The sequence below is a fragment of the Acipenser ruthenus genome, chromosome 28 (genome assembly GCF_902713425.1).
Source record: "Acipenser ruthenus chromosome 28, fAciRut3.2 maternal haplotype, whole genome shotgun sequence".
Taxonomy (NCBI): Eukaryota; Metazoa; Chordata; class Actinopteri; order Acipenseriformes; family Acipenseridae; genus Acipenser; species Acipenser ruthenus.
Genome location: NC_081216.1, coordinates 1,054,086 through 1,066,617, shown reverse-complemented (window position 1 = coordinate 1,066,617; position 12,532 = coordinate 1,054,086). Strand labels below are relative to the sequence as shown.

Below are 12,532 nucleotides of genomic sequence, written 5' to 3'. Positions count from 1 at the left end.
TAATTAAATCTAGATTTTTTGCATGCATGCATCTTCAAAGAAAACAAAGCATCGAATCAGGAGCATGCTTTACCGAGAATGGCCAAGACCATGTTGTCCTTGAGTACTTCCAGAGAGCCAGAGCACACGAAGTAGCTGGCCTGCAGAGCGTCACCTTGCCGGATGAGGTACTCCCCGGGAGCGCAGAAGGAGGTCTTAATGTGCAGGGAGAGGGAGCGCAGGCAGCCTCGACTCGCCGACTCAAACAGAGGCAGCTGCAGGATGTCTTTGTTCAGGTGCATGGCGATGTCTGCGCGCAGCTCATCTGGGAAGTCATGCAAGAGCTGCAGCAAGCAAGCGAGAGAGAGAGAGCGAGAATGTAACTCCAAACCCTATCCCAAACAGTACTTCTCCGTTTGTTGATTAAACACCACACACTTCCTCAGGGCATGCATTCAAATGGGCATTCCCTGGGGTCTGGACGTGATGTAACCTGGCTTTAATATTGTGGCACAAAATGCCAGTTTGTACCGTGCTGTATTCTCCAAAGCAGCACGGCTGATGTTACCTGCTTTAAAAAAAAAAAAAATCACACCTGAGGCACCTTGAAGGGAATTCCATTCCACTGCAAAGTCAAAACCATTCACGTCACAATCAGCCGCTAACTCGGCCACTTAGTGGTATTCTCTTAAAATTCATAAGTCCCTAACGACGAAGGTGTAGCACTGCTCCAGTGAAAACTGAACCCAGCTGAGTGCCTCTCTTTCTCTATTGTACCTCATTGGCGTCAATGCCGTTGTTGACGGACCAGGTGGTCTGGAAGTACTCCAGCATCCTCTGTTTGAGCTGCTGTGGCAGACGATGGACCCTGATGAAGTCTTTCAGGTCCTTCATGCGCGTGTGATACAGCGAGCGACGGGAGTACATTCGCTGGATGATCGCGGTCACGTTCCCAAAGACCACAGCGTGCATCAGAGCTGAGCAGAGGAGAGGGAGAGGGAGAGAGGTTACTGAACTACTCTGCTGGACATTTCTACTGTTTCTGAAGTGGTTCTTAGCATGGGCAGCAGTGTGGAGTAGTGGTTAGGGCTCTGGACTCTTGACCGGAGGGTCGTGGGTTCAATCCCAGGTGGGGGACACTGCTGCTGTACCCTTGAGCAAGGTACTTTACCTAGATTGCTCCAGTAAAAACCCAACTGTACAAATGGGTAATTGTATGTAAAAATAATGTGATATCTTGTAACAATTGTAAGTTGCCCTGGATAAGGGCGTCTGCTAAGAAATAAATAATAATAAGAATGCCGTTGGTAATTCATCCTTAACATCCTTTGACTTAGATTTAAGGATCATACTGGGAATACTTTAAGAATCCCATTGCTCAGCAGTTTCCGCTCCAGGTTTTCCCGCGAGCCTTGCTTGTATGCTTCCTGTACAAAAAGCATGCATTAAGCTCAGGTGTCTAATTAAACCTGCACTCAAAGCCGGAATGGATCATGCTCCTTTAATGAAACCCTGTTGAATAAATTACATTATAGATACATTACAGATACATTTTTGTCAGGGTACATGAAATCCAAGTGTGACAAATCCTCATTCATCCGGCTCCTAGACAGGGTCTGAACTATAAAACTGGAAAGCATCTGTGCTGCTTACATTATTTATGGGCCTCTAATGCAGAGGCTTACCTCCTATGAGCATGGTGCAGATGGAGAAGATCTTCTCTGCGTCTGTGTTTGCACAGACGTTACCGAAGCCCACGCTGGTGAGACTGCTGAGGGTGAAGTAGAGGGAGGCAATGTACGCGCTCCGAATGGACGGGCCGCCCATCAGCGAGTTGTTGGTGTAGGGAGATTCGAGACGCTTCCCCAGTTCATGTAGCCAACCTGCAGAAGAGACAGGAATGACATGAAGCAATGGGCAGAAAAAAAAAATCCCTTCTGTGTCAAAACACATTTTGCACACAGGGGGCACTGCGGTCTGTTCCTACTAGATAAAAAAAAAAAACTGCAAAACGTATATATATATATATATATATATATATATATATATATATATATATATATATATATATAGAGAGAGAGAGAGAGAGAGAGCGAGAGAGAGCGAGAGAGAGAGAGAGAGAGAGAGAGAGAGAGAGAGAGAGAGAGAGAGAGAGAGAGAGTTAAACCTTTGTACCGTACTCAATAGTGGATTATATGCAGGTCGCTTGTGTCCCTCTGTGTAGGAAACTGAGGTGTGCGGTGAGCAGAATATAATTCCTAGAATTCAGTCATGCAGGTAATACCCTGGATGCAAATTGTATTCTTAAAATGACAGTTTCTGTTGGTGACAGTCTTGAACAGTTTCATGAACAAGCTTTCTTAAATGTCTATAGATTTTTTTTAAGCGCTGCCTGTCGCTGTATTGAATGAATGACTGGCGGGGTACCGAATCCCTTTACAATGATGCATGGTACATATCGCATATTCAGTTAATTAGTATAAAAATTGCAGTAACGCATCGTCACATAAATGTTGCAAAGTGTCAATGCATAAGAACAGCTGGCTACAGGTATAATTAGCACTTCTCAGCAGCAGATAAACAGCTAGCGACAAATTGGGTTTAATTATCTTGTCTGACCTACACACTGTTAACAATGGGAGATATCCAGAGAAGTCCCTAGCATTTTATGTTTGAATATGAAGTGCTGGTTTATAATTATACAATGTGGCGAGAATGCTGCAATTCTATGCAATTAGCAACTCTGTAAACTTTTAGCAACTATACAGGGTAAGCCAATCAAAGTTAATAAGACAACAAAACTCTCATTTTATCTCAGGCTTACCCTAAAGCAAGGTTACACACCTCTGTTCTGTTCACAAAAAGTGCTCGATTCAATGAAATTGTTTTGGGCGAATAGAAAATGGCAATTTCTAATACAATATGTGATTAATTCAGTTAGCACATCTTCTATTCGGAAATGTGCTCTGTGTAGCGAACAGGGAGTAGTTTTTATTAAATTGTCTTTAGTGATTTTGTAATGTTCAATAGTCAAGGAAAACTTGGGCAGCTCAGTTTTTTTTTGCATGAATACTGACTAATCCCTGATACTGTTTCTGACTCATTAAACTCCATCTACAAGTTCAATTCCTCTGAAATCCCCTTTCAAGTTCAAGTATAAGTGTGTAAGCCCCCTACAGAATCCTGAAAGCTGTCTGTGTTTAATGACAAGAGATTCCAGTAACCAGCATGTCTCCCACCAAGAAAACAAACAGCACAGCACATCTACCATGAACAAGTAGGTCAGTATGACCTATCAGAGTTGGAAACCACCTGCAATATGTAGCACATACTTCCTCAAATGACCTGCACTGAGACCCTTTGATAGAAGGCTTATAGTAGAAGCTCAGTTGGCAGGTTCATCCACAAATCAAATATGTTTCCTTAGGCAGCAGCTGCAAAATGAATGTGGGCAATCCAGATTCCCACCCACAATTAGAGGCAATAACCACTCCTGAGTCAAAGCAGTGCTTGTACTAGCTGCCTACCTTTCTGAGTGACACCCAACACTTCAGCAAGTCTGAACGCCTTGCTTTCCTCAAGCTGGGATTAATCTCCCACCTCCTGCCAGGGCACTCACCAATCTCCCAGGTGGCTGGGTCATGGTTCTCCATCTCCTTTCGTCCAATCACGTACCAGATGCAGGCCATCCAATGAGCCAGTAGGGCGAACATGGACATGAGCAGGGTGAGCACCATGGCACTGTACTGGGAGTAGCGGTCCAGCTTCTGAAGCAGCCTCAGGAGACGGAGCAAACGAACCGTCTTCAGCAGGTGAACCAGGGTGGTCTGCAGAGGGGGAACAGGGGCTTAGAACCAACCGATCGCACATAGTAAGGATGACATTCCATCAAGGGGCTTGATGAACCACAAGAGCGAGGGACACTCTGGGATGGAATCACAGCCTTAGGTGTGCAGTTTGATACAGTTTTATTTTTTGTTTTGGGGAAAAACACGTCAGAGAATTACATCCTTAAAATATCCCTTTGTGGTGCTAATACCGCTACTACAACTAATAATAATAATAATAATAATAATAATAATAATAATAATAATAATAATAATAATAATGAATATAGAAGAAAAAGAATGAGCAGCCCTTTCTTTCTTTCTTTCTTTCTTTTTTTCTCTCTTTCTTTCTTTCTAAATTGAGTGGTAAATTTAGAAATACTAAAATAACCTTAAGAAATGACAAATGTTTCAACTAGAAAACTGAAGACATTGTACTAAAACCTTAACATAATTCCCTGGGCTTTTACCAAAGGCACTTTATTTCTGTCTGTCTTTCTAAAACAAACCCTAAGTTCAGGACCTTGTATAGCTCTAGTTAGAGAGACCCTGAATTTCAGGACCCCGGTCAGCTCCTCATTGTAAAATTACTCAAAACTGCTCCATAGGAATAAGAGGAACAAAAGATTAGTACCTACCACAGTGATGTTAAAAGCGTAAAGAAGGTCGAAGGGCAAGGCGGCTATGAGATCCACGAAAAACCACGTGGCCGCGTAGTGGATACAGATGGATCGAGAGTCATAGACCACTTGACCGGACTGACTCACGTAGGTTGTGCGGAAGTTCAGAATTATATCTGTTTGATACAAATTGCCCCTAGTCAACAAAGCATTAATCTCCTTCAAACACTTACGATCCCAGGTAACACTATGCAAAGATCATGAGACCAGTAGACACACATATTGGGTCATTCTTTGGTGTTCATACAAATCTTGCTTGATGGGTATGATATCTGCATTCCCAAAGAGAAACTTGGATACTCTTGTTGGATTTGGGAATTAATTTCACAGCTTACTATTTGGTCAACTTAGTAGGGAGCTACAACAAGAGTGGATAAATGATTGAGGTTTCCTTATAGATGATTCAGATAGTTCCTGTAAAGGTTCTTGAAAGATAAAACATAAAAACTGTTGGGTTTCTCATAGATTCTCTATGGCTTTAGAAGAAATGTAATGGGACTGTTTTAAGGTAGGATAACATTATCTTAGGTAACATTCCCTTTGGTTAAACAGTGTTCAAATTGAGAATACACTTCTAACCCTTTCTGAAACAGTTTTAAAAAAGGTTTTGTAAACAGGCAAACCAATTAATTAAAACACGCTTAAAAGAAAAAAAAAACATCCTTAACTAAACATTCCTTAAAAAAAGTCCTTCCGGGCTTTGTGAACAGGGCCCCATAGACACAGAGGAAACACAATCATCTTGCTTGCCCTGTAATCCTGGAATATCCAGGTAATGTACACTGTCCCAGATGCATACTGTATATTGAAAACTAGAGCTACTGACCGAGGATGAAGAGCATTTCCACAGCGATGTCGGTGACGATGGTGCTCCGGGAGGCCGCGTCGCAGTCATCGTAGGCAGTGAAGCAGACGTTGTAGGGCACGGTGACCGCAACGTAGAAGGTGGCCAGCAGGATCAGCCAGTCCCACAGCGCTTTGAAGATGCTGTAGTGGAGAAGGATGAAGCGGGACTTCTGCACGGCCGCCACTTTGTACTCTGGGATGGAGGGCTTGTTCTCAAACACTGCCTGCAGAGCAACAGGACGTTCCTTATCGATTTCATTACAGGGAAGGCATGAGCCACAATGTTTGGTTTTGTACATCAATCCTAAGCAGTCTAAGTGGAGTCTTAACATCTATAACACTGTATATTAGATTCTTTAGACAGGCATGTATTAGGATCCCAGTGGTGCTTTTCTAATTGTTCTGGTTGAGGGCAGACCTGGGGGGGAAATCTTTTATTCAAAGCTAAATCCATCAACATCATAATCATTGGTTCTTAGGTAAAACGAAGCTGGATATTTAAGAGGCAAAATGCCCTGGAAATATGATACGTTTAATTAGAGAAAGCCTGAATAAAACATCACTCATTCGACCTCACCGAAATAAATAAGTCATGCCTTATCGTTACAGCACAATGAAAAATACAGTAGAGAACGGTGCTTGAGACTGAAATCTGACATTTGAATGTGAATCTGAATGTGTTTAATTCTGCCATCCCTAACCTCGAAACACTCAATCAAAAATGGACAATACCAGTAAGGGGTGAGAAGAAAACGCAGTCTAGCATGAGCCATCTCCCACTTTTGTGATGTGTCCTTTACGTTTTTCAAAACCCTTCTCAATGATTAGAAAGAATATAATCCTGTGTGAGTCTGGCAGTTTGAAATACCCAGCGCTTGATCTTCTCGTGAAAGCCATGAGGGTGGCTGCCCAATTACCAAGAGAGAAACTTCAGATATTCATGGTTCACAATTAGGAGAAAGGCCAAACGCAGTTCAGCTGTTTCTCTGGATCCCTTTTAAGAAACCTGAAAGCCGACTGCAAACTAAGGTTCCGGCATTGCCAATCAAACCTAGTCCTACACAGAACTGATTTCTGGAAACTGATGGGTATAAGCTGAAATATTTGCCATCATGCTTATTGTATGGAGCTACTTATTGTTGTGTAGAACCACCAGATTAGTAACCAAAACTCTCTCTCTTTATTTTGGTGCGTGTTGTTGGAGGTACTGTACTTTGGACTGTACTTTTTGGGTACTGTACTTTGGAGGGACGTTTGGTCACGATGAGGACGGTTCACACTACAATACATCTGGAAAAGGGAAAGAGGGGAGTGATCTTGATGAAGTTAACCCAAGACACGGCTTCAAATTTAGCACAGAGAGAAGAAGAGGGCTTAAATGGAAGCTGAGTAAAGTTTAGAACAGAAAGTAGGAAGCACTTTTTTACACAGAGTAACATGGTTTAATAATCAAAGTACCCAACGGTGTGACTCTCTATTCTGCCTTCTGGCCTGGATTAACATCCAACCAGCCTGTATGCCGTTACCATTTTCACACACATTTTCTCACTGTTGACAATGTTTTGTAACTTATGAGTCGTATTTTGCCTTGCGTTTGCATGCAGAGGAGGTCAATTGGCGTCATGTGAGGGCGCGGGAGTCTATGCTTGAAATGTGGGGCATTACTCATAATGTGTGACAGCTGAGTGGGACAGCATGTCGCGGACTGGTGAGGTCACAGGCACAAGGAACCCAAATATTCTGTTTTAAAAAAAAACTGTGCTGTTTGCATCCCTGATTTTTTTTACACGCCCTTGGGGAGCAATGTACCTCAGAACCGAGCCAGGCTCTTGTATTTAAGCCAAGCTCAATAGCAGGAACTGGTTGTCATTCATTTCGCCAGCCGTTTTAGTTTTGAATTTAATCAGCAGTCGTCTCAACAGCCATGAGTGAGGCTTTCTCTAGCCCCCGCAGCAACCCTTTTATAGACTGACGGTCCTTGGAAGAGCCAGTTACGCGCTGGTGAAGTATTCAGGAGCTTGGCAATGATCCCAGCACACTCCAGAAAAGGTGCAATTACCCCAAAAACTTTGCAATGATACAATTAGGCTGAAACACATCCTTTGATTGTTAATCCATTTTTCAGAACTACCAATTACTAGAGATTATTATTATTTTTCAGATCTCCTTCTACCTACTTGAAATAACTGAAAACAAAACCATTTTTTTGTATTTATTATTTGGTCAAAAGAATTTGTTTGATCACTTTAAAAGGTCTTTTAATAAAAGAAAGGTAATTGTGTTTGAGGCAACAGCTAGCTAGATTAACCCGAAATACCTAACCCTTTAAAGATGTTATATCATAAATATATCTTTTTAATAAACCGTTTGTTGATTGTGCCTCTGCTTTCCTATTATTTGGTATACTTTTACAGTGACATAATGCTGTAAAAGGGAAATGACAGACATCTGAAGTCAGACTTTCTTCCATCCTGTGCAGTATGCTATGGGTTTTTCGTGATAAGCTTTGAACATAAGAACATAAGAAAAGTTTGGGTCATTCAGCAAGGCTCGTCCCTTGTTAGCACACCTTTCTTTGCTACTTTTAAATGTCCCCGGTTGGCTACTTCGTGTATTTATAACTCTCTGTGTAAAAAAGTGTTTCCTACCTTCTGTTTTAAACTTACTTTTACTCAGCTTCTATTTATGCCCTTTCGGTCTACTCGCTGTACCAACTTTAAAACTGTCTAGAGGGGGATCATACAATAAAGTACAGTGCAGTAGAATACAGTGCAGTAGAGTGCAGTGCAGTACAGTGCAGTACAGTAGAGTACTGTGCAGTACAGTGCTGTAGAGTACAGTGCAATGCAGTACAGTGCAGTGCAGTACAGTAGATTACAGAAACATGTGTTCCAATCCGCTTGAACCTCTCAGGGTTATTTCTTTATTTCATTTTTTTTTTTTTACAAGATAATAACCAAATGGTAAAAAAATGTTGGTTACCGGGGTAACACTTCTCGGATGTAAAACTGTGGGAAGCGAGCCAGGGTAGCAATCTGTCTCAGGTTTGATGAGTTAAAAAAAAAAAATTTTAAGTGTAAGGTTCTGGAACTAGTCTGAAACATTTTGAAACCCCCCGGCAGTTTGCTCCAGTCTGCCAGTGCCTGCGTAGAGCCCTGCTGGGTAATACTAGATTGGGCTGTCATTGATAGCTGTGAACGATAGCTGGTCTGCCTTTACTAACCCTGTGCAAAAAGCCGTACAGCTGACCTTGTTTATAACCTCTGGAGGCATCAAACACAAAACCTCAGCACTCTGGGTTTGAATCCCATGGAATGCATAGAACTGACAGGGTGCTGTTGATGTGAACTCAAATTCTCCGAAGTATCAGCAATCCCTTTCATTCTGTCTTTCATTCATTCATTCATTCATTCATTCATTCATTCATTCATTTATTCATTCATTCATTCTTTCTTTCTTATGAAAGGGTGAAAGACAATAGCGGCGCTCACTGTAACAGTTTATCATACCATGCATTTTTTCAACTGGAAGACTGGAAACTTTATACTAAGCTCTTAATAGAATTCTCTCTTCTTTCACTAGATGCACTGTCTGTGTTTAAACCATTTACTGCATTTATCTGCAGTGGTTATAACTAATCCTGACCCAAACCACGCATCCCTTGGCCTATCACAAGCAGAAACAAGCAATTCTGCAGAAATGTGGTTATGTGAAGTGCAACTAGGGACTGTTGAGACCAGCAAAGTCATGTCACTTTTTGGTGGCTAGTGCTGAGGCAAGTGCATTAGCTCAGTGTGCTGTGGTAACCTAGCTTCCAACAAGGATTTCATTCATGAACTGTAGGTAGGGCGCACATGTCTACTGATCCCAGGAAGTGTTTACTGGGTCAGTCAAGGTTACATTGATAGATTTGTTTTTTGTTTTTTTTTTCTGTTGAAGATCTGGATAGCTCTCAAAGTATTTTTCAATGACTTAAATCCCAAGCGATTTTGACTTGACAATTGGTTTGCTGAAAACATGCTGCCACCTGTTTAATATGGGAACAGATCCATGCTGCAGTAGAGCAGATGGGTAAAACAGGAACAAACTCCACACAGAAGGAGCTCCTAAAAATATCCTGAAATATTTCAGCTCTAAACACAATACATTGGATTATCTTGGCTTATGGTCTATTTATAAAATCTCATTGTATTTGATTTTTCTATGTATACTGATTCGTCATCTGACATGCCTCCTAGCTCCACTGTACATGTTCCCTGAAGTCGGACAGGTTTCGTACATTTTGAGAATCATTAAAAACACCAGTGAATTCTCTGGGGCTCTCTCTGACTTTCCAATTACACCGGAAATGCGATGCTTCCTTAATGGGCAGGCCATTCCCAATGAGTGTCTTATGATCAATTGGGAAGCAGTGGATACACAGAATTCATTCTGTCAGGATTATGGGATAAACACCCCTCGTCATTGTCTTATCTTGGTTTTCCTATTTTACAATCATGAATTTTATTAATGTTTTTTTTTGCTGTTCTTTTTTTTACAAACTGGCTTTTTTATTTTAGTTTTTTCTCATTTTACAATAGGATTGCTCAGTACTCACGTTGTTCAGTTTGACCTCGCTCTTGTTCTTGTTTGTGAACTGACTGGTCAGGTGATACAAGACCGTTCTGCCTCTCCTCCGCGCTGCCGTCAAATGTGAATTTCCATTTTTTTTACTCCTGCGTTTCTCTTCTGAAGAAGAAAAAAAAACAACAGATTTCTTTAAGAGAGAATGATAGGCCTGGTACAGTGGTAACAGAGAGGCAACAACATCATATTTTACTGTTTTAAATGCCCATACAAACTTCCAAAAGAGTACAAAAAATGAAAAGTGCAAATTTATCATGAAAAAATGAATGTTTAAGTTTATGCCTTGACACTGTACCCAAAGAACTATCTTAAAATCACATTAGGAATGGCAATTACAAGGCATGCATTCAAATATTTCTTTAGCACTATTTAGGGTGTATTTTAATGATCTAAACAGTGGTGAATCTTAATACCTCCACCTTACTTTTTATAAACCGCCTTGGTGTTAAGCAGGTCAATAAATCCCCCCAACTGGATTAATACAGCATGAAGGCGCGGCAGTATCACTGTTTAGATCATTAAAATAGATCCTAAAAAGTGATGAAGGAATATTTGAATGTGTACCTTGTAATTGTCATTATTATTATTTGTTTATTTAGCAGACGCCTTTATCCAAGGCGACTTACAGAGACTAGGGTGTGTGAACTATGCATCAGCTGCAGAGTCACTTACAACAACGTCTCACCCGAAAGACGGAGCACAAGGAGGTTAAGTGACTTGCTCAGGGTCACACAGTGAGTCAGTGGCTGAGGTGGAATTTGAACCAGGGACCTCCTGGTTACAAGCCCTTTTCTTTAACCACGGGACCACACAGCCTCCTTATCATTTTAAAACAGCTGACGTTCTTTGGGATGGACTTGCAGAACAATCAGCAGAACATCCCCATCGAGCGGGGAGTCTATAGAGAGCCTCTTACCGTCCTTTCTGCCGCTGTGGCTGGGTTTCCCTCGGCTCTCTGTGATGTCTTTGAAGGAAAACAGGAAGAGGACCACTTCTCCCTTCTCATTTTTAATGGGAATGATATCAAGCAAGCACCAGAAGGGAGCCCCTACAGAAAGCAAAGAAACCAGAGGAGACAACGAAAACTGGCTTTACTCTTTCTTTCTTTCTTTCTTTCTTTCCCTTGTCTTAACCGTATATTTTTAGGGGTAATCCCGGGAACACAGTTGCCAGGTGGTTGATGCAATCCTTGCTATAATGAATTCCAGACGCAGCTCATCCCTGCAAGGGAAAGCTGAAGCAACCCCTAGTGTATAAAACCATCACATTCAAGCTATTCAAGGGTCTACCTCGAATCTGGTAAAACATGGGATGCATCTCTGTGCCGTGATGCAAGAGTAGCTTAGCAGCAGAAACCATGACCTTAAAGACGATATCGCCATAGGAACACTGAGGAGAGTGGGCGGTGTGCGTCTGTGTGGGGGGCAGGGGTCATCAACTTACAATTTGCTGAGGGCAATGTTTGCCCTGAGTGATTAATTGTACACCCCCTCCCAATACAAGGGTCTGCATTAAAACGGAGTAGTTCTGTATTAGACATCCTGTGCCTTGTCTCAAGTGTATAAAACTCAATGAAGCTGCGTTCCTCAGGAGACATGCTTATCTTCTGAAGGTGATTTTGCTGTGATTGCTGAAGTATAATGCAATACAGTTCATTGTGAGCTAGCAGCTGCAGCACATCCAATGTTTCATCCTTGCTGGACAGGAATAATCTATTTGCTGTCTTTTGTAATATTATTTTACATATACTACAGTAAAATGACAATGGTTTATTTTTTGTATTATTTATGTTTTTTTTTTTACTGGAATGTTTAAATATGAACAATAATACAATTAGGATACTTAATGTACATATGCTGTATATGTTTTTATTCTAAATTCTCTATAATTTGTATTGAACCCACAAATTGAATCAAAACATGGGACTATAAAGATCTGACGTGACGATTACAGAGGTGTGGTCAAACTCACCGTTCTTCTTGTAGAAACGCACCTCAGCCTGGTACTCCTGCCGCCCCTCCAGAGCCTTCTCGATCATCTGGGAGACGAGTTCGCTGGTCTCCGGCCCGTACAGGAAGCGGCAGATGCAGTTCTTCTGCATGACCTCCGTGCGCACAAACCCCGTGAGGTCACAGAAGCCATCTGAGCAGTACACGATGGGGAAGCCGCGGTGCACCTGGCCGTTAGCCAGCAGAAAGTTACTGTCTGTGAGAGGAGAGGAGAGGAGAGGAGAGGGTGAGAGAGAGGAGAGGAGAGGAGAGGGAGAGGGGGCGAGAGAGAGGGAAGAGCAGCAATGATCAGCTGCGTTTTTTATTGCGCCCTGACAAACCAACAGTGACTGTACTTGGGTCTGTTATAATGCAAGTTAATCCAACGCTCAAAGATTAAACCACATAGTTAGGTCAAATGATTTCATCACCATTTGTCCAATGCAAAATTACTGGAATCCAGACCTGTATATATATATATATATATATATATATATATATAGAGGCTCCCTTGAGACAGATATGTACAACATATCGAAACGTTGGGCAGCTGGCTCTTTGAGCTAATTATATATATATATATATA

The 12,532-nt window shown here is 41.7% G+C and overlaps 1 protein-coding gene across 3 annotated transcripts in view; it reads right to left on the bottom strand.

Annotated features, from left to right (window-relative positions):
- Positions 1–12,532, bottom strand: part of LOC117434662 (potassium voltage-gated channel subfamily H member 4-like) — a 41,490-nt gene that overhangs the window by 8,718 nt on the left and 20,240 nt on the right. For all 3 annotated transcript variants that reach the window (XM_059003138.1, XM_034057262.3, XM_034057261.3), the window contains exons 2-10: positions 11,930–12,163; positions 10,875–11,006; positions 9,930–10,060; positions 5,313–5,556; positions 4,445–4,602; positions 3,599–3,806; positions 1,665–1,862; positions 757–956; positions 74–323 (exon numbers count right to left, since the gene is read on the bottom strand). In XM_059003138.1, coding sequence (XP_058859121.1) covers positions 74–323; positions 757–956; positions 1,665–1,862; positions 3,599–3,806; positions 4,445–4,602; positions 5,313–5,556; positions 9,930–10,060; positions 10,875–11,006; positions 11,930–12,059 — 1,651 coding nt within the window. In that variant the 5' untranslated portion in view covers positions 12,060–12,163. The remainder of the gene's footprint in view (positions 1–73; positions 324–756; positions 957–1,664; positions 1,863–3,598; positions 3,807–4,444; positions 4,603–5,312; positions 5,557–9,929; positions 10,061–10,874; positions 11,007–11,929; positions 12,164–12,532) is intronic.